This window comes from Falco biarmicus, chromosome 3 (genome assembly GCF_023638135.1).
Source record: "Falco biarmicus isolate bFalBia1 chromosome 3, bFalBia1.pri, whole genome shotgun sequence".
Classification (NCBI taxonomy): Eukaryota; Metazoa; Chordata; class Aves; order Falconiformes; family Falconidae; genus Falco; species Falco biarmicus.
The window spans coordinates 49,107,781-49,130,708 of NC_079290.1; the positions used below are offsets into that span (position 1 = coordinate 49,107,781).

Consider the following 22,928-nt stretch of genomic DNA (forward strand, 5'->3'; position numbering starts at 1 on the left):
AACAAAAATCTGTCTCCTGGGGTAGGTTGACACAGCATATGAAAGAAAGGATTACACCCTGAGCATGAAAGCTGCCCCCTAGCCCACCCCTTTCCCTGCACGCATCTTGGTATTTGAGGTGCCAACAGAAGAGGCATAACCCATGATTTAATCTGACATCCAAACAACAAGCCAGCCTATTACATATATAACCAGACACCTGATACAGGCCTACTTATCAAGAGTGACATAACGATCAACTAAAATAGTATAATTTCATTACTATGCTACTTTAATTTCTAAACTGTTGTTTATTATTTACAACTGTCATATCCAAAATAGTTAGTCATCTTACTTTGTAAGATCTTCTGGCCAGGACTGTATCTTTATATACCTGTGTGCTTAATATAATGTGCATGTGAGTGCTTTCACATGCAAATAACATGCATTATTAAAGTCCATGACAGCGTTCTGGTTATTTTCAAAGGATCCAGGCTTACACTAGGGACTCTGAAGGGTAACTGTGTTTAAAGTTATAAAGTTTGTAAGCCATCTCTCCATAGGATCACATTTTTCATCTTGCTCAAGTCAAATTTGCTGCAATAGGATGAATAATGTATTAGTATTATTTTACCAATATAAAGTAATATTACAAAGATATGTTTCTGTAGTGTTATTTTTAACTCAGTAACATTGAGAACAAAAACATTCAAAGCAAAATGGTTAAAGATCTTTCCTAGGAGAATGATTCTCTTTATAGGAAAACAAGTGAAACAGATTTTTAAATAAAGACTTGACATTGCAAGAGGACAGATATCTCTGGATTGCCTAATGTTAGGAGAGATGAGAAATGTATTTAAAATTATTTTGCCATTCACCATGCATTAGTTAGTCCCCATTTTTCTCAGAATTGTCCTTTTTTATTTGTTCTTTTGTTTGTTTTGTTTTTGTTGGTTTTTTTTAAGTAAAAAAGCTTGAAAAGAAAGAGAAAACTTTTTCTTGGAAATCCCAAGTAACAGCATACGCTTGAGGTATCAGGTTGAGTTTCAGAGGAAGTGAAAGCATGAGCAGGCTATTAAATTGAACACATGAGGGTGAAAATAATATTCATTACCTTAAAGCATGGTTAGAAATGCACAAAAGCACTTCACAGCACTCTACATCGTTGTCTGCATTTAGCTGAAAGGTGAAGAGACTTGCTGAAGGTCACAGAATAGATCAGTGGCAGAGGCAGGAAGAGAGTTCCAGAATCCCTTTTTTCCGAATTATTAGCTCAATCACAGTGCCTTCTGTTTGTGTCTACCACAGAAGACAGGTATCATTTTAGGAAATAACCTTTGCCCCACTCTGGAATCATAAAAAGCTCTGAAAAGAGAATTTAAACCACCATCCCTGATGCCACTGGCCTCTTAATGTACTTTGAACAGACTGAAGAATCTTTCCCTTGCTCCTCACACCTGACAAACATTTGCTGAGAGAAATGAGAAATGTTTTCAGATAAGAAGTCTGTCCCAGTGAACATTTAACATGCACATTTTGGTATCTGACAATCATTAGCCTTTTTTTTTTTGCATATTCTTTACTACTTTGATTTGCAGGTGGTATTTTTGTTCTTGGTTTGGTTTTCCTGTGCTCTTCAGCATCTTCAGGATCTTCAGGGCAGTGTAGTGCAAGCAAGCCCCATTATCTTTAGCAGTTAGGGTCATTACAAGTCTTTTAGATGGTGGCAGACTGTACTTCACATGGCACTCTTGAAGTTAATGAACATATGTGATTTGCATGTTGAGGGAAGGCACACTTCCCTTTGTGTGACTTTCCCTTTCTTGGGACATGTCTGTCATGCTTAATGAAGACAGCTTGCTGTTCAGAAAGGGGAGGGTGAATGCACAGGATAGCAGAATAGTAGTTGTATTTCTTTTTATAAAAATAGTTTATATTTTTAGGTTCGTTGTTCCTTTTGACTCCATGTCTGAGAATGTTCAATGACCTAATTAGCCATGGGTTTGGTCCAGCATAAGAATTGTGATGTCCTAATTGGGCTATTAAATCAGTCCCAAAAAATTTGGCTGGAACAGTCAAAAATCACAGGGAAGGAATTTAGTAAAGCCTGTAAGTATTGGAGAAGTGACCACTTTTACTGAACCTAATCAGCTCCAGCACTTCTGTAGGCGTCCCATGCAACCATAACAGCACCCCCATAAAACTGCCCTTCAAACCCCTTGGCTCCTGACTAGCTTGCTGGAAACCATGTATGGTACAAGGACTGTAACACTGGTGGATAAACAGCAGGTGTGTAGCAATAACAGAGCCAGACCAGAACCTTCCTGATGCTGAAAAAAGTTGTAACAGAGTACTTAAAATGACACGGTTTTGCTGCTCTTACTTATTCTGTGCTCAGACGTCTCCCACTGGCCTCAGTCCTGCAACTACTAAGCACCTCTTCGATGAGCGTAACATGGTCATCTTTTGCTGAAGCCAGTAGCAATCCCTTCGCCACCCCCCAGAACCTGACAACAGAGATGGCTCCATGCAGGAAAAGTCATCCAGGCTGAAAAAAAGAGTAAACATGTTTTAAAAGAAAACAAACCCTGTGTTCCAGAGTCAATGATGCATGCTCTTTGAACTTTTCTTTTAAAATTGCTCTGAAATCATAAGGTTGTTATGGTGTGGTTTTACTCAAAATAATGCATATCATTGTAACACAAGCCTTGAAGTTAAGTGGCTACTTTAATGAAACATAGTTACCATAGTTACAGCAGAAGAACAGAGAATAACTTTTAGGCCTTTTGAAGCTATGAATTAGTTTAAAAAAGGAAAAGGAATAAACAAGCATGCAGAAGTTTATTATTCAGTGTTTCATGCCTGACCAACTCTAAAAAAGAAAAACTCTCCCTAGACTAAGGCATTAACATTTTCCAGCTGAAATCTGTAATTGCCTATCAACAAACAAAATTACATTTCAACTCCTCAGTATGTTTGTTTCCATGTTTTTTCCTGTCTTTTTTCTTTCCTGAAGAAACAGATTTTTCCAAAGTTCTGCTTTCAGCATTTTGCTAATAACTGACATTTTACAGCACCTTGGTTGCCAAAAAAATAATGCCCTAAAGGCAATAATACATTGCTAAACACAACTCATGAAATCTACGGTCTAGCTCTATTACTCATTATAAACACTATCTTAAGGCTGATGAGAGGGAAATGAGAATTTGTCATAGTGAAGATGTCTTCTAAGACCAGCTTTGTTGTTTTTCAGTTTAGCATTGAGATGTGCTCTATTCCTGAAGTGTTAATGGAGGTCACTGCCGTTGCTCTCCTTTACTGTGTCAAAGCAAAGGAGTTCCTACATAGTTGACTATTGAGAAACAAAATGATGTTCTTTCCAGTGTATCACCTTCAGCTTATGAGCCTCTAGAGCAGCAGTGATTAACAGGACTTTTACAAAGTTTCTGTGTAGTTACAAGGACAGCTTCAATCTTCTGTCATTTTTTTGCATTAGCTATGATTATGCTTTTACCACCAAAATGCATTTATTTTAAAGGTAACAATACAGACTCAGAGAATAGCTTATGTTTCATCTATATTTATCAGCACTCACTGTACATTTGTGTCTTCATTACCAGGAAATATTAAGGGACATTGTGCCATCTATTCCTGTTTACAGTTTATTATGCAGAGATAGGAAACACTTAGCATGTAAAATGAATGTAGAAATTATTCCTGGATAGAAACACGGACATTTCCCACTCGTTGGCTCTTTCTCCTCCATCACCGGATCAGAGTGTAATTGTCAGTAATCAGGCCTGCTTGCTGCTGATAAAACCACTCTGAATGCTAGCAGCCTTCTTTGTGTGATGACTCAATTATTCCAGAAGTGCCTCATCAAATCTGCCCCATCAGCTGGGCTAATAAATAAGGAGAAGAAACTAGCCCCCCAAAGCAAATTATAAATCCATTTGCATTAACCATTTCGCTGGTCCATGATCTAGGCAGAAATAAGCATGGCAGATTGTGTTAAGCTTATTTGAATATGTTTATAATGTTTACAGCATGCAACCTTTTTTTTTTTTTTTTTTTTTTTTTTTTTCTACAAGGTGTTGGAATTATTGGTCATGAATAGCATCTAAATGCAGTTATGTTAATTACAGCAAAGCCTCAGGCATCTTTGAGGGATAGTTTGTTGCTTAAATCAGGTGAAAGTTAAACCCTTCTGCTGGGAGAAATATGATCTTGCACATGGCATTGGTATTACTGCCCTGTTTAAAACAGAGGACGAGTGCAAGGGATGTGTTTTTACAGGTACTGGAAGGACTACTACCTGTGCTACCAGACTGTCTTGCACTAGTAACGTGACCTCCTGTTCATTTCAGGGTAGAACTAGGTGAGGTAAAGTTTAGTTTAATAGCTGGGAAACAAAATACAGTAGTTGGAACAGCAATAATTCTCTTTCGTGTGTACTCTGCACTTAATAGTAATAAGTGTGAAGAGGAGTACTCTGCCCAAGGGAAATTCCTTTCTGAAGCTCAAATTATATAAAAATGGTGTTTCCAAGTAGACTCCTTCAGATTTCCAAGACTACCCATGTGTACTGCACTGAGGGTGTTAAAGTGAAGCATAAGAACAAATGAAATTAATTTGTTCAGTCATGTACTGAAATTACACATGTGGTTAAGGATCTCACTGAGGTGACACCTAAGTTTGTGCAGAACAGTGCGTAAAGTTACATACTTCAGCCTGTGCAGGTTAAAGATCTGACTGCAGTCAAGAGCTCAATATATCTTCATTTGTTTATAATGGCATCTTTTGCTTTCACATATTATTTTTTCCTCAAATACAAAATATGTTGCATTATTTTATCTTGAAAAAGAGAAATCACTTTCACTGTAGAAACATGAAAAATATTCAGGGATCATAATGGTGACCACATTGGATTTTGTTTCCTTAGCTATTACTTCCATTTTGAGTTAACAAATCACAAACTGCTGTGATTTTTCATTTTCATATTTGCAGTATATCAACTAGTGATGTGCTAAATGAGAGAAAATAGAATTCATCTGTTGGAAATTCTATCCATTATGCTCAAAAAAGGGGTTAGAATCTTTTACAGATGTAGTACAGATTTGTGTACTGCAATTCTGACTGAGAAAACAACCTCAGATGTCTGGTGAGATAATTCCTGACTGTACAATATGTCTTTTCTGCTTATTAAATCCTCAGGAACTCTCTAGTAATTTGACCTGAATGAGTGGACTTCTACCCATAGACAATGGGTCAACAAGAACAGTTGCTTGAAGGGGATTGTCACACACATCTGATGTTGAGGATCAGGGCCCAAATAGTGATTCACATCAGGATCCTGGTATGACTCATGGATCTCAGTAGGATGGCACTTCAGAGTCAGTAGAAAATCATGTTGCACTGGAAATGGCTATAAACCAAAGGATGGATTGCAAAGGTTCCAGGTGACTTCACTGAACCATTACACTGACAAATCAGGCAACTCATTTATTCCATCTTTGTGGGTTTGTAAAGTTTATTATTCTGGTTGAATTAAGGTGCTGGGGAAGTTTTTCTTTGCAGGCAGGCAAATTTCACCTTCAGGATTAAAAAAAAATCTGTTCAGACATGTGGGGAGTTGAAGTGCATGCATATTTTGCTGTCTGTAAATCCTTTTGAACTCTTCAATAAACAGACAAATAAGTTAATGCAAGTTTTGAATACATGGGGCCAAATGAAGACAGATGTGGACTTAACAAGAGTGATACCATCAAAGAACCTTTGTTGACAAATAAGTGAATTAGTTCTACCTGATTACAATCAACAAAAACCTTATCATCAAAGCCATCAATAACATAGATGTTCTTATGGGCTCTTGAGGCTGAGATTTTAATTTTTGCAGTTGGCACTGCAGACTTCTATCTGCACTTCTAACAATGCCTCAAAATCTGGCATTGAATTTATAATTCATAAAATTATATGAATTTATAATTCATAAAATATACTAAAATAAAGTGTTTCTCAGTAACTTATTGTGTAAGATCTTGATGTTACTGTGAAATCAGCACTAACTCTTGTTTGCTTCTTGAAGTATCAGATCCCAGCACTTATATTTGAAATGTATGTTGTTGCTTGGAGTGTGGACAGGGGGTGACACATAATTTATATTCCATTAGGGGTATGCCACATCCCATGACACAGCATAATCCTACACACACTACACACCCTGTTTATAGCATGACAGATGCATGACATTGTATTAGACTTTTTATGAAACACGTATCTTCAAATGTGGGTACTCACCCACGAATCAGTTGTACGGCAGCCAGCAACCTGTTAAGTGAAAAAATAGAAAACAGCACATTTAAACCTACTAACTAGTAACTTCTGTTGCCGTTACTCACAGAAGAGGGGTTCATATTTTGTGCTTTATATGAAGTCTTGCTTTTGTCCTGCTATAGCACTGTCTGCTTTACAAAGCTATCTGATGATGTCACGTGCAAGGCAGATGGGAGTAAAATAGCAAATACACTGTTGCATGTAGTTTTCCAGCACAATTTTAAAACCTGCCCCTCAGCCCCTACCCAGCCCAGACTCCTTCTCTTAAAAGAAGGATTTTCAATGTATTAGCTTATTATGTAAAGTTAAATGTGAAAAGTTTTGTATATTTTCCTGTCCTTTGTGCACTTTTCCAAGTGGATCTCAGCTGTGCTGTCTTAACTCTCGGTCCCTTAGGATGAGAGAGACAGCAGATGGGGTTAGGGCAGAGGGCTGATGCTTCTGACAGCAAACGGCCTGGTTGTTGAGTGGAAGCTGTGAGCGTCAGGAAGCTCCTTTTCCCCAGAGAACCAACTAACCACTGAAGAAAGTTGAAAATGAGCCCTTTGAGAAACGCTATTAAAAGTAGTAAAAAATTGCAATTGTGCAGATGATGTGCTGCTGTGTGGTTATTCGGATGCTAATGAGTTTGACATTAGGGAACTGAAAGGGTTTACAGCTACTCCCTTATGTGATTCAGTTCTTTATTGGCAAGCTTTGAGAAAATAAATGAAAAATATATTGCTAATAAATACATAACATGATAGGATTTTAGACAAAAAGCTGCTAAGTTTTAGGCTTTAAAAAGAGCTTTGTTCACTATTGTAGCTATTCTTAGAGATCTTTTGTTTTAGATTAGTATTTTTGAACAAAGAGGAAGAGACAGGTAGAAAGCTTTAAGACTCCTTTTGGGTTTTTTTCATGGATATTGAAATAGAATAATGGGGAAAGAGGCCTTTGAGGATAAACAAAATCTTTTTCCAGCAACATATTGGCTAGAAAACAACTTTAAAAATCTTTTCAATATCGGACTGTTTTGTTCTGGGTTTTCTCCCTTCTTCATCATCTTGCATCTGTTGTCTGTTTTGCTGTTTGATAAAAGTGTATTTATTTTAATTAAAAGTTATTGATGGGATGCAACTAATATTCTCTCTATTGGGACGGAAGCAGAAATTAGTCACTCAATAAACTCAAGCTTTCCGGAGAATCTGTTTAGAATGAGCCTTTCCAGTTGCTGAAATGTAACATTACACATTTTCCTGACAAAACTTCATCAGATATCATTAAATGAACACTTAAAGCTTCACCTTCAAGTTCCAAAAGTTTGTCTGAAAACTTTTTTATAATCAGAATATATGGAATGAATTGATCTATTTTACTAAATACACTGGATACTATTTGAAAAGGACCTCTGAAATTGCAAGTGATTGTAAAATTTTTATATTTAGGTCACTAGTGGCAGGAGTGATGCTGAAATAAAGCCTGCCCATAATAACTGCTTATGGCCAGATTTCCCCAGTTGCAAGTGCCTACAGCTTTAAATGTCCGAAGGGTTTGGGTATTCATTATTTCTGAATACATGTCCCTTAGTATTGTACACTCAGATCTAAACTTCTGCAGCTCTTCCATTGCTGTTACTATTGATTCAGCAGGAGTTTCCTCACAGAAAGGAAGAAAAATTGAGCATGGAGAAATGTCAAGGATGTCCTTCAGTTTGCTTATGGTGAGAACATTATCAGTTTGCCAAACTTTAAACTCTGATATTCAAAATCAGAAAAAAATAAAACGATGCGATTTTCTGCTATTATTAAAATATTTTAGAATGCTTCTCATTTATTTCACATCTTGTACTGAACCATCCTATTCAGTCAAAGGGGTTCTGATGCACTAAAAAACATTTGGCTAAGGATTTCTACATAGAGAAACTATGGATTTTTGTCTGTGCAAGAAGAAAAACTTTTCTTAGAGTAGGTCTATTTTATAAGTCATCAGAAAGGGTGTTAACAATATAAAGGAAGTACAACAACAAAAGAAAAACTGCTATTCTTTCTGCCTTTAAGAAGCATCATTGATACCTTTATACCACATCTTTGAAAAACCGCACAAGAAAACAACACACCTGGATTATTTGCCCATTTGATTTAAAGAATGTCCTGTTTCATCTATGCTTTATTTAGTATAGCTGTTGCTTTTTTTTCTTTTGTTGTTTTGTTTTTTTGTTTTTGTTTATTTTTTTCCAGAGAATGAATTTCAGGATTATCTGTTAAATCAGGCAAGGCATCCTGGGCTGAGTGACGAATTTGGTCCTTTGGAATCTGCACATATTTTCACCTGGAAACACACAAAGGTGGGATAATTTCTTTACAAAAATGAATTTGAGTCAAAATATATCTATCTATTAGTACTAGAATACTATGTGGTTTCATGTGTAGTGTCTCGTGCGCAAAGACTTTTCCTCTCATAGCATCTGCTGTTTTAAGAACAGCAGTCTTCAACAATCAGGTATAACAATACCGAACAATTGAAAAATATATAAATCTTTGTAAATACCTAGAAATTTTCGTTTTTAAATTTTAGAGCTCCACTCTGTTAGCATTACATACAGACAGGAACACAATTATTTTTAAATCTATATGACTCCAGGAGTGAGAATGTATTTCATAATGAGCTGCTTAAATTTAACCTGTGAAGGATATCTTACTTGTGATTTTTTTTTAATACCTATTGAGATTTTTTAAACTATGTATCAGTGGGATTAAAATTTTTGTGTATTTGTAAAAGATATCAAGGTGTCAAATAATTTTTTTCTTTTTGAATATTGACACTTTCTTTTTTCTAAAAAATTATATTTAGTACATCATAGCCCAGAAAATAGTGATAAGACACTGAACATCAAAAATAGAAATCCAGGAAAAAAAGCCTCAAGAAAGTAGAATTACACATCAGCTTGTGTTGAGCTGCATTTCAGTGTGGTAGACTATATAATTTTTCTCTAAATTTAAAAAGCTAGCAGTTGCCCCTTAATTTCATAAAGCTGTGACTCTGCCCTCTAAAGCCTTGGTAAAGAAGACTAATAGAAATACTTGGCACATGTTGGTTACCTAAGGGAATAATAGAACTATTTGCTGTAGTCGTTTGGCAAAAGGAAATAAACATATGGCTTTGGTTTATATTCAGCACTGCCAGTTGTGCAAAGTTGCATGGATGAAGTGTACAACAGCAGTGACAACTCAGAAATCAGAAGTGAGAATCAAAATAAATCATCCTCATTACAAAGCTATTCAAGCCTGCCTCTGATTTAAGGTTTATTTTGTCGCTGCATATTTTCAAGTAGTGACCTCAATGTAAAAAAAATACATTTCTCAAAAATATGTATGCCATTTGACCACACTATAAAATGCAAAATTGTTGATGATTTATACGTGTTATAAACATGCTTTAAAGTTTGTATTCAATAAATGTACTTACTTATTTTAGTTCATGAGAAATTAATACATCTGAACCAATGATCTCCATGTTATTCAAGTTTCTCCTAGAGAAATCAGGAATAACATTGTGTAAACTAAAGCAAAAGTTTCAAAAATAAAGATGACTCCTTGGTTAACAATAATAAAAATCACAAAAGAACGCATATTTTTATTAAAAATCTTTAAAAACATCTATTTTGTAAATATTTATTCTCCTTTCTGACAATTAACATGTTATTAAAAAAAAAAAAAGAGCAAGAAACTTTAACCACAGTACAAGCAATGTTCCTAAAAATTTTGACTTTAGAGTTTGAACTTTTTTACTGTCAGTAATCAGAATATATAAGCTTTATCTAGAAGTTGCTGTATGTGTACTTTGGATTTCCTTCTTGCACCATACTTCTCACCGTCAGTCTGCCATTAATGCTTCGTATTAAAAAAAGCTGTCGTGGATTGACAGAAAGATGCAGTCAGCACACATATACACAGAGAGAGCCAAACAGTGCTCCATGCTTCTGGCCAGGCTACAGGAAATCTTGCTTTAAAGTGTCTTTTTCTTCATGATTATTCTCTTCTTATTTGTTAGATTCTTATACAAGTTATTGAAAAGAAACATTAAAATATGAGTACCAAAGCACTGAAAAGCTTGCTCTGAGGGTATTTTTTGTTGTAGGGAGAGGCACACGTAGTGTCGTATCACCTTGGGGCACAGCACAGCACAGACAGGTTTGCAGTGCTTAGTGGTTTCTGACTTCAACTTTCAAGTTTGTGACTTGTGTTTAAGACTTGAGGGTGGATTTGTGTTGTTGTAGTTTTTTTCTGGCTAAGTTCATTAGGCTAGTGACAGATGTGGCTATTGCCTCTATACAAATCTAAGTAGTTTTCAAATTAAAAATAGTAGAAAAAAGTGATTCTTTTTTTTCAGAACTCTCAGGATCACTTAAGGTTTGTCCTGAAGAAATTGTTTGCCAAATTTCATTTTGAAAATCAGGTGTAACTTTTAGTTGGAAAATCACAAATATCAACTTTTATAGTCCTTACCTCTGGATAAACCAATTGTTTCTTTTCCTCTAACTAGTTACACAAAAGGAAACCGAGTGCTGCTCCAGCAGTGTGAAACCCACTCAAGGAAAGTCTTGCTTGTACAAAGATTACAATAGAAATTAGAAAGTGCATAGCTCTTACAATAGCTCTTTCTAGGAGGTGTATTTCACTTCTACCTATGTCAGCAGCACTAGCTTCCCCAAGTCATAGTTTATTTGACAGTAATATGCTGTAAAACTATCTTACCAAGATAGCAGTATCAATTTTGTTTCTGAAATCCAGAATTTAAAATGTGCAAGTAAACTGAAATGGTTGCTATTATTATTATTGTTATTATTATCACTTAGTGCACATGCCCTATTTTCAGCTGTTCGTCATATTCTTGGATCCCATTATAATATCAGTACATGCACATGTGCACAGATAGACTCCAGGCACACAAAAACCCAAACTCAGAGCCAAATCCTGATTCTCTCACTCAGGGAAGTATTTCCAGGTGCTGCTCTTGAGTCTGCTGACTGCAGTGGGATGGTACAAACAGAAGAAATAACATTTGATTTCTGCAGCTAGGAACTATGAAATAGTTTGCTCAGAAAGTATGATTGCTGCTATTCCACCAATAAATTCATCTGGAGCTACATGAATACTCTGAAGCAGTCACAGAGAAAGTTACTCCTGTTTCTGCCAAGCAGGATTTGTGGTAGAGCTGGTGACTCCAGTCAGTTTTCTGGGATCTAGTTATTGACTTACCCTTAAGTCTCAACCAAGACTGAAGGAAAGGTGCAGGGAAGATCAAACTGAAATTCACAAAGTCAGAGAGAAAGAATTCATAAACTTAGGGAGATTTGTTGGAACATGCTTTCAAAAAATTATTCAACATTGACATTCTCAGATTTCCAAATCACAGAAACAGGGCATATCTGAAGCAATTCTAAAGCAAACTTTTATTTCTTAGCCTGCTTGCCCAATGATTTGGGATTGCATAGATGCTACCTCTCTGTCACTGTGTTTCCAACTGTGTATCTTCCATTAATTCCTTTTGAGTCCATTAGCTATTTTCAACTAATTTAGAAAGGGAAATGTTTAGATGGGTTCTAAACCCATCAAATCACATAATCTAGGTATAAGACACAATAATAAAGCTGAATTAATTGCACTATTTACTTGGGGGGTTTTGTGAAGCTTGCCCTTAAAAAATATGGGACTATAACTCCCAGTAATATTTTCCTGGCAAGCATTTAGATATTATCCTAATGGTCCTGATGACTAAAAACATCAGTAGTGTGAGGATTTTGTGCAGATATAACCATTCTCTTTATCCCTTGTGGCTTCTTGTCTCAAGATGACGTATGTACTGGGAGAGAGGGCTGACCATCCCCAGCTTTGAGATCATGAAGCACCTTCCAGAATCCATCCAGTCTTTACAGTATACAGCAGTAAAAAGATATGTCTCTCAAATTGAAACCCTGAAAACAATTCTCTATAAAAACTTTGGATGGAATTTCTCACTTACAGTTTAATGTTTTTGTTGTTCCACTGGTGATTTAAAAGTTTGAATACTCCTTGTTGATCATCTGTGACTGTAATTTCATGTAAAACAATCACTAGATTAAAATCAGAAGGCAGAAACTTTGTTCACTTTTTTTTCAGCATCAGTCTGCCTCTGAAAGGACTATCAAACCCCGAAGATATTACATTTCAATTTTGAGCAAAACATGTCTTTTTGCTGACACACTTAAAAGATTTCACAGTTTTTTTCAGTTACTTTTGTATAATCTTCAAGTTACTGCATGGGACATTTTGTAAGTTAAGGTGTTTTCTATGCAACACAGACTTGATCAGTATTTTAATATGTTGTAAGCACCAGGCTAAATAGTCCTATAAATTTTAGGGTTTAGTTGATGAAACATCTCTCATAGTTTCAAATTATTACAAGGAAAGAAAATCAATAGAAAAATCACCTGAATTGATTTTATTGTTGGTTTTCACTCATTGTGCAGTTTTGAAATACTCATCACAATGCAATGTGCTATTTACACCAAAGTAACTGCTGTTCAGTAGAAGCAGTGGACACTTTTTGTTTCATAATTAAAAAAGCAGCACTGTGATTGGTGTGGTATTTATTATGAAATGATGACAAAGGAGTACCAGTGGTTTTAATAGTTTTAGCTTACAGGAGATGTTGTTAATTTTGTCTGTGGAGTTGCAGGTGAAATAATGCACAGTGGATAAATAGTCTATATTGGTTTAACTGAACATAATATATAGTGTGTTCTGGAGTTGTTTGTCTCAATAGACTATAGTAATCAAAAGTAATGAACCTATTATGTGCAGGACCTTGGAGAGCATAGAATGGCAGTAAAAGTGTGGCACATAAAAGGTTTATTAAAGGAAATTAAAGTCCATCATTGCCACACCTGCTCCCCTATTATAAGTCTATGGCAGGTCAGCGCCTTCAATCACAACTCAGCATCAGAGAACAGAGCCATGTTTCCCATTACCATTGCAGTCACATTGCAAAAGCTCATTCTCCAGGTTTTAAGGATAGTAACAAGTAAAGGCTGCCATCAGCCCCACTACGTAAACACAAGCCACTTATGTTCCTTTCCTGTTAATAATCAACATCAGATGTAAATTTAAACGGAGAAAAGATACACTGTCTGGCTTTGAGGTGCATTTCGATCAATTTATATTTTCATTTCAGATATCACTAACCTGGGTTCTAGAATTAGACTTCTTCAAGTACACAAATACCCTTTTCAAATGCTTGAGTTCTTTCCTGCAAATAGGTATTTTGATTCCAGTAGTTGTATACAAAGTGTAACCATATATAATAACAAACAGAAAAAAAAAAACCCAACCCACAGGAAATTAGAAAAATGTTTTTTCTGCCCTAGAAAGGCTGACTTTACTCTTTTTGTTTCTCAGGTCAATTTTGTCATATTCTGCAATGTTCTTTCAGATAAGACCTTCAAAACATCTGAGTTATCTGAGTCATATACAGCTAAAAATAAAGCATCCTCAGATCTTCAAACTCTATAATGGAAAAAGGCACAAACAGAGCTTCTTGCATCTTCCCTCGGTAGGGCAAATCAGTTCTGCTGATGCTCAGAAAGGAAGAGTGAAATAATAGACAGGATCTTTGGTTGACATTGTTTTCTATCTTGCGACCTTTTGCAGGGAAAGATGCCAGGCATAGGCAACTTCTGGTATCCACAGAATGCATCTACCTATTGCCCAACACAGTTATATAAATCAGGTGCTGGTGTCTACATTTGTTCCTGCATATTGATCTGCAGAAGCACATCAGAGTTGCTTCATCTACAGTATGTTTGACCATCACCATTTTACAAACAGGGAAATGGAGATTCAAAGCAAAGATAGATAGTAAGATACTACTAAAGACTGAAGAAGAATTCCAGAGTTCCTGATATCTTGCCTAGACAAAAATTCCCCATAAGGAAATCTTCCTTATGTAAAAATTGAGTTACTTTTAGAAAGAAAAGGAGTTTGCCTTTCTGGACACGGTCAAAATTACGCTGTTGCACAATCTGCTGTGTGTCACTGCAGCTCTCCACACGAGAACATGAAATCTTAATTCCTTTGAATTTCAGGGGTTTGTAATAAAATCCATGGATTGAAAACCTGCCCCTACAATTATGGGTCTGGGCCAGATCCAAGACCAGAAGGTGCATATTTCCAGCGCTGGTTTAGATGTAGCCAAAAGTGTCATGAAAACAGCTGATCTTGAAAGGTTTCTCATATTTCAGTTAGAAATCTTATTGCAACAGCTGAGGTTTTTGGGGCTCGGATTTTTTGGCTATTTGGTTGGGCTTTTTTTAATGTGAAATGCAATCCTGGACACTACATTCTCCCAAACACTCATACAAATCTGTCTCTTTGGCCAAAACTTCTGCAAGAAGTAATTAAGTGGTGAAATGTTTCAAAGCTATACATCTATTCAAGCAAGAGGGTTTCAGGTTTTAAGGATGAAGTCTTCAGAAATGCAGGTTCCAATGCAGCTATTAAGATATGCTTCACTTACAACAATAATGCAGGTTGCCTGTAGGCAACGTAGCTTTCTGGGACTTTTTTCTTCCAGGAGGTGGATGCTGAAAGCAACACTCATACAGCATTGCTGGTTCTAACCTTACACTTTCAGCTAACACCTGTAGACCTTGTCATTAAACCTTACAGAGTCAGTCATAACCATCACTTTATTAAACAAATCTGTATCATTAAAGGTATCTCCTAGGTATTTACTAGATATTCACAGATGGCTTTTTATCTCTTTGACAAGATTAATAAGGCATGATTATTCTTCTTTCTATTACTGTCTAGGCTTTGGAAATGTGAAAAAAAAAGCATTGGAGACTTTTTTTTTCCTCAATGGCAAAAGGAATGAATTAAAGACTTTGTGTTAATATTACAGATGGACGCAGATGGGGAAAATAAAAAGCTGCGCACACGCTCAAAAGGAACCAAGGGTGAGTTAGCAAGCACGTTCCACGACCCTGTGCCTAGCACACCATGAAATATGATAGTTCCTGTGCACAGTCCTTTAATGTGCAGTAAGAGAGTGTGCAGCTTCCTTAGGGCTGCTTTTTTAATCAAGGCAGGACACAGACTGTTGGCATTAAAAGGCAAGATATTATTAGCTATGGTTTAAAGAAAAACAGAAAAAAATCTACTGTATGCTATTTTCTTTGAGCTATTTCTCAAAGAAAATCAAGGTTATGCTTTTTATTATGCAAACAAAGATTTTCCATAGAGAGTATAGATAGATAATAATGAATGGATGCTTTCAAAATAATGCACAAAACTTTGTCTCAGCCAACTGAATGTTTTTGTCTATTGCCATTAATTATCTGTAAATCAGTTGTGTAAATGGTCCAGAAGTAAATTTACTTTGATCAAAAGCTGCAGGTGTATGTGGCAGAGGAGAATCCTGTGCTAAGTACTGGTGCTTGAGTTTCATTTTGCAAAGTTATGATATAGTTGTATTTACCAGCTATTCCTCTCTTTTTGTAAGGAACAGATGGAAATGCAGTACTGAGAGATAAACAGGCCCTTAATGATCTCAACATCTGGAAACACGATTGACTAGCAATACAGCCCTTCCAGGAAAATAACTTTTTATTTTAATTCATAACACTTTTTGTGACTTTTGATAATGAGTGAAAGATGAAGATACTTAGAAATAAATGTCAAAGTTTTGCCTGCCTTGGTGAACAATTTTGCTTGACTATTTTCAGAGGTGAAAGCACCCTTCTCTTCCTCTGATTTTAATGTGAATCATGCACTCTCAGGATTGTGTAAAAAAGACTAATTTTATTCACTGTCACAACTCAGTAGTTTTGGATTGTTAATATCATGCCTTCAGCTTCAAGCTGTGGTCAGAATTAAAGTGTAGTTTGGATTAGTTATCTAGTTTAAAATTACGAAAGTGGTGAAAAGTACTAGACTTCAGTTAGGAAAAGCCAGAGGAAGGGGGTGGAAGTACCACAAACTACCTGCAGACAAGGGGATAAATACAGACAAGCTGTTCTAAAAAATGTAAGAATTTTCATATCAAAATTTTGATGCATCCTTCAGTAATGTTCTCTGAAATTAATGTAAAATTCATATATATTTCAAAAGTACCAGAACAGAGGGCTTAAACAAAGTTATTGAATAGGGAAGTTACTCTCATCATTAAATTCATTTAGATTTTAAAATGTTTAATTAAATAACAAATTATTAAAGTCATTCTCAGCATTAAAGCATGTCTTCTCTGTTGGTCAGGACTGTGAATTAAAGCAGTCTGGCTGGCTTTGCAGACTTTAATTGTATTTAATGAGGGATTCATACCCTTTTCACTCAAAAAACTAGTAACACACTTTTAAAACTAATGGATGTACTTCATATTTTTATATACACATGCACACACATCTACAGGAATAAATCTATCAGGAACTTTTTCGTAGAAGTGGAAACAAAAAAAGTTGCCAGTGCAATATGAGTAATCCTTATAACCACCTGTTGGATTTGTCAGTATGCTGTATACCCTTGTGTGATTAGGTATTTGTAAACACCAGCCTTCAGCATTCCCAAACTGAATTAAAATTCAGAAAAAGCAGAGATCTGTCATTCTATTTTCAATAAAAACAAATGCCTTCTCTTTTACTCTTGTTTTTACTTATTATTTTTCCTTATGAAACCATACTTCAGGCTTTATGCATAATAACTGTGGGAATTGTATGTTCAGTTAACATTTGCCACTAGTTTAGCATGAAAATAATTGCCTGTGTTTTGATAGCCACTCCTCTGTCATCACAGATAGGCAGGTGCAAGATTGCCGAAAGAACAAGTCTGGAAGTGTAAATTAATCAAATCTTTCCTGCTTTTGTTAACAGTTCAAGTGGACTCTATAGCTCAAGAGCTCAGGTAAGAACTCATGTTGTTTATTTTTCCAGTTTTATATTCTCATTATATTGATAAATTCATACCAATGGTACTGCTACAAAATAGAGAATCCAGCAAATGATGCATTATGTAGACATTTAGCATAGATCTGACAAAGGGTACTTGATGCAGATTCACTTTTTAAATATACCAAAAATAAAAGCAAAATGTTAGCAATAATTATGCAAGCATAATCAAAAGTAATGCAAAGTAGGCAGGATTCTGGTACGCTGTCTTTATCTTCAGCCTGTGTCAGGGCACGCAACAAAAGAGTATAGTTTCTGATCAGCCTTCAGTCTTCTTTTTTCTGTAGTAAGTATAGTATTTCAACATCTGAACATTCTAAGAGTTATTAACATTTGTAAGTTTTTGTTAGATGGCTTTTATGAAACTGATAGTCTCTGTAAACTACTGTAAATTCTAAATGCACTAATGGCTCATTCTACCTCAAGTACTTGCTAAAAATTTCATATTTTATTGAAGAAGCAGAGAGTACTTTTCAAATTTGCATTAAGCATGGCAGTCCATTCAAAACCATAGACTGTACAAGAACATTTCAGATCACTAATAATCTAACAAAATGTTAACATTACTACTTTAATCTTACTAATTTGTGTACCAGCTTCTAATAACTAGTCCAAGAGCTTAGAACAAACTCTGGGAAGACCAGAATATTGTTCAGTACCAAATGTTCAAAAAAGGACATGTACCATAGATTCAAGTTTTCTCTGGGACAAGTTCACTCTTCATGTCCCCCAAGAGAAATATTTACAGGTAGCTGCAGATTCCCAGAGTTATTAATCAAAATTACAATGGGTTACAGCTGCAATATAAATACTGAAAACACGTTTGCAAAAGCTCTAAAGAGTTTTTCTTACATTAACTTATTTTTTCTGTGCTCTTCATCACATGCTACTTGAGCTGCTTTCTTAACTTCAGCAGGCATCTGAAGTATGTGCTTGTGTGTTCATCCATCTAGGGAACAGAAACATCATGTGATTTATTTTATCAATCAAAATGCCACTCTCTTTTAAGATAGGACATGAAATATTTACAGGAAGTTATTTTCAGCGAAGACATACAATATTTTAAGGTTTTGCTTTATAATAAACCTGAGGAAATCACAAGCTTCTTATAGATATTCCATGAACAGCAGTGGAGGCTAACTTTTCAGATAAATTATTCATGATGATTCACTCATTCAGCTCTACTGTGAATCTCACTTTTCTGTATGGCTTCAGATTCCTGAGATTTGGTGCTTCTCCTTTTTCCTCTGTGCATCCCTAATTTATGCACCAGAAGGATGCATTAATCCGAAGAGGCAGTCATCCAAAAATGAGGATGGTCCATGTGTTCCTAAGAGAAAATGTTTGAAAAATAGAGGATATGTAAGTTTCTGTAACATCAGGGAAGCTGTCATTTATGCATTATCAATTACTATAGCTTTTCCCAAGGAATTTTGCTTTTCTATGTGAAATACACACTATCTGAGGAACTGTTGTGTAACGGATTACTGTCTCTGTCAGAGGTGTGGACTACCTCCATAAGGAAATATACATTGGTTGAAAACAGTGAGCTAAACAGCCAATAAAGCCTTTGCCCAGTCCTTAACTTGATATTTGTAATGTCTACCGTACCAATTTCCATATTGGGTATCTTTGCAGTAAAGTGGCTTTACTGGCATGCAAGTCAGGTGATGGACTTTTATGAATCGATTTGTTTATAAAAAAATAGAGGAAGAGAGGCAGGGGCTGCCTTTTGGAAATGTAGCCTGTGAACTGCGTTCTCATTACTCATACCCATACCATTGTGGAAAAACTATTGAACATTCCTCAAGAATTAAAGACTGAAACAGTCTGTTGTGTTCCCTGGATACAGATATTGGAACCACTGTCTTTTCTGACCAAGGTTCTAAATGCTGTGTTGGCTGAGAAATTTAAATCCATGCTTAATTAATTTCCCCTTTTCCCCTGGCTTATCCTATCTGACAAAGCACTTTTGCACTCCTTATTGAGTTTCTGTTACAAAGTGCCTTGGGATACTCCTACATGAAAGGCACTACATAAGCTTACATGCTTATATTGTATTATTATTAGTTTCATAACATTGATTGGTTCTAGAGCATTTGTTAGCCTTTTCGTATTCTGCAAGTTGTGTTTCACAAAAGTAGAGAATGAAATAGATGAAAAGAAAAACAAAGAGTTGCAATCACCAATTAGATTCTATAATGCATGAAAATTTCACTCTTCTAAATTTCAGGGGTTGCATTATTGCTTAATGGAATTCAATGCCAAAAATCTATTGATTTCAGGAAAGCAAAGATTTCACCCAGAAATTTGGCTAATGGTTTTGTTATCATCCATTTTTTCCTAAGAAATAGGACCACCTTTTTGCATTCAAAAATTTTCAGAAAAGCATTACTTTAAGGGCCAATCTGGGTTTGAATTTTTTTCTGATTAGTAAGATAACTAAAACTTCCCTGAGTTTTCAGAGGGCAGTACTTTTCTTCCCACTACTGACCACCTATACACAACTCCTATTTAAATGTCAAACTGTCACTGTTTTCATGTATTTATGTGCCTTAAGGCACCCCAGATTTCAATATTAAGTCAATAGTTTTCTTTATACATGAATATTATTAATACTTCTCTGTTATTCAGATCAATAAGACTTTTTTTTCTGTATCTATGGTATATGCTGTAATATTGAAGGATAATATATTAAACTTAGTAAGCCCTTCAGAACAGAACTGTTTCTCCTTCCAGTCTTAATCATTTACTTCTGAACAACATGGTTTAATTTTACATTTAAGAATGTAATGCTGTGGTAATTTCATTGGTAGCTAAACTATCCACAGGAAGAGATGAATAGTTTATCAAAACCTAAACATAGCAAAACAGAATATGTGGTAGAACCGAGTGCTGAAGCCAGGAGATCTCTGTCCCATACATTCAAGTTTGAATCTGACACCTTTTGGGCATAACAACTCTGTTGTATCCATCTTCTGCAAGAAGCAGAAAGAAGAGGTCTTCTCTTGGATGATTTAGTCATGGCCCACTGAAAGGACCAGGACCTTCAGCTGTGTTCAGGATTAGAATGAAAACCAAAGGGAAGTGAGGAATATTGGTGTGATGTATTCTCATTACTGTGTTCTATTTAACAGATGGGATACAGTACGGTAAACCATCTGTAGGTTATAGAGTGGCAGCTGGGTCAGACCAAGGAAGAGCAAATTGGATCGATCCAAGCATGGGATTACAAAAGCATAGATCAGTTTGGCTAAGCACATATCTGAATAGAAAGAGTACCTTTTCTGGGTTAGATACAGGTGAAACCAAGTCTTTTCGGCTCTGTCACTAATGATTAATGAAGATTCCACAAGGAACTGGTCTTTCAAGTCATGGAGAACAGTCCTGTTCTTTGGTGGGAACAGTTACACTTCCCCTTACTCTCTGTAGCATTGGATGACTTCCTCAAAAGGAAAATTTCTCCAAAAGTAAAGAGAGTTACTTTTTATCTGAAACTCATTCCGGATGTTGTGACATTTTAGATATGCCGATAAGTTCAACTGTTCAGTTTGAATTATTGAGTTGAAATATTGAATTAATGAAATCTTGAATATTTTAGCAGAGAGAGAGAAAAGTAATAAAACATAGCTGTCTGGATGTCTTTCTGACAGAAGGAGCAACGGGTCACTTCACCCTGCTGCTTTCTCTTGATTAGGAGGGTGAGAAACCAGCAAAGCAACCCTACAATCAATGGTATCAAAGTATTTCAGAAGGTTTATGTTACTGAAATATATCTCTTATCTTTAACCAAAATGTTTAAGAGGTATGTCAATATAAGTAACAGTATTGACAGCATACTAAAAGGCATTTTGCTAATTGAAGTAGTAAATACTTATTCTACAGTGCTGAATGTTTTGCTCATTTCTTCTAAGTTCTAGTATATGGTACGTATCCAATTATATCTGAATACTAGTTTCAGACAGTAATGGAATGAAGGTAGAGAGTTTGGTAGATAGAAGATGATATGGACACTCAGAAAAAGTTCATGGCATTTAAGAAGAGGGCTGTGCATGCCTAGCTGCATTTAGAAAGGAATAGTTCATTGGTAACTTTCTTTCTGAGCTTCATAAAACCACCAGGCTTTTAAAGAAATACTTGTATGAAAAGAAAGCAGTAGCCTGGCAGATGACCAAGGAAAGAGGTAAAAGCAGTACTTAGATGATGGAAAAAGTGGGCATATGAAATAAAGTCACACAAAAAGGCTCAAAGGTGTTCCTCAGTAAGAATTGAGATTATGATTGATTTGTGTAGCTATCACCTTCACAGCACTCTTTCCCACAGCACTGCTTAAAAGTGAGACAGAGACTGCGAAAGCTGTTTGTTCCTAGCCTGCATCAAAAAAACTCTCAGGTTTGTCCTTTGGGCTTGGCTTCTGTTTTCTATGACCAGGAGATGGTCATAGACTCCGATCTTCTGGAAACTGCTGGGTACTTAATTACCAGCCAGGGTTTAACCACGACACTGGGAAAAAGCACATTTGTCATAATCCTGAATAAGCACATTTGGGATAGAACTGAGGGGGACTCCTTCATTGCCTGGTGACTCATCTGTCTGCCACTGGCAGAGTGTGGAACCCTTGCAGTGCTCCATGTGGTTTGCTGACAACAAAGTGTGTCCCTGAGTCCCAATAGACTTAGTAGTAAGTGCTAAATGAAGATGGTCAATAGTTATATCTACTGCAAAGAAATTTATCCTGATTTTTTGCAGATGTGTCTGGCCTTGACAAAAAGTCTTTTTTTACAATTGAAGATTAGGTGTTGACAGCATACGTCCCCAGCTCTCCTCCCCAGAGTTCCCTATGATGGTAACTGGCTAGGACAGAGTTGTGCCACCTTTAAGTCTTTCTCCGAGATATGTCTAGATTAGGCATTTCACCTGGGACAAAGATCTGTATCATGCTGTTTCTATTGATAACTGATCTTCAATTAAACAATGGACATTAATTTTGAGAGTACCTATTCCTAAGGTCTGGTAGCAGAATGATCACTTAAGAGGATCTACTGTTTGCTCTTTAGCTTCAAAAAAGAACTTTCTCCCTTCCCTAGCCATTGTAGAAATTGAAATGATTATGGGGCTTTGGAAATATTAACCTCTGCCTCATACTCCATGATTTCTGGTATAATCAAGTCTGTCATGTTGTCACCAATCATATTTTTTAAATTCCCAATAAATCTTGTTAATTTATTTTTCTTTTCTGACAACACTATTAGGTTCTTAAGGAATTTAGGCTGTCATGCTAGTCAGTACTCTCCTCAAAGAATCTGTGGAAAACTGTTTTATGCTAAGGAAAAATTATTTTCTAATTGAAGTTTGATAGAAAACATTGAATAGTCAAGCATAAACAAACACTGAACAACCAGTACGTGGTGCAGTTTACTGTGAGGCAAAGGTGTATGCTGGTCACAGAATTAATAAAATAATAGTGCTGGAATTCACCTATCCTTATTATTACATCCTGTATGTCAACCATTCTCATAATAGCTAATAAACCAAGCATAAATGTAAATTGTAATGGCAATCAAATTTATAGGTCTGTCATGTCTAAGTTCCTCCCTTATTTCCTCCTTCATCTTCCAGTCTCCCTCTAGTTAGCCATCAAACTGTGAAACCTGCA

The 22,928-nt window shown here is 35.9% G+C and overlaps 1 protein-coding gene across 3 annotated transcripts in view; it reads left to right on the plus strand.

Annotated features, from left to right (window-relative positions):
- ST18 (ST18 C2H2C-type zinc finger transcription factor) overlaps positions 1-22,928 on the plus strand; it is a 101,263-nt gene that overhangs the window by 17,086 nt on the left and 61,249 nt on the right. For all 3 annotated transcript variants that reach the window (XR_008820971.1, XM_056333042.1, XM_056333043.1), the window contains exons 2-4: positions 8,532-8,638; positions 15,235-15,289; positions 17,198-17,228. Coding sequence is in view for 2 of the 3 variants with exons in the window: in XM_056333042.1 (XP_056189017.1) it covers positions 15,235-15,289; positions 17,198-17,228 (86 nt within the window). In the remaining variant the exon portion in view is untranslated. The remainder of the gene's footprint in view (positions 1-8,531; positions 8,639-15,234; positions 15,290-17,197; positions 17,229-22,928) is intronic.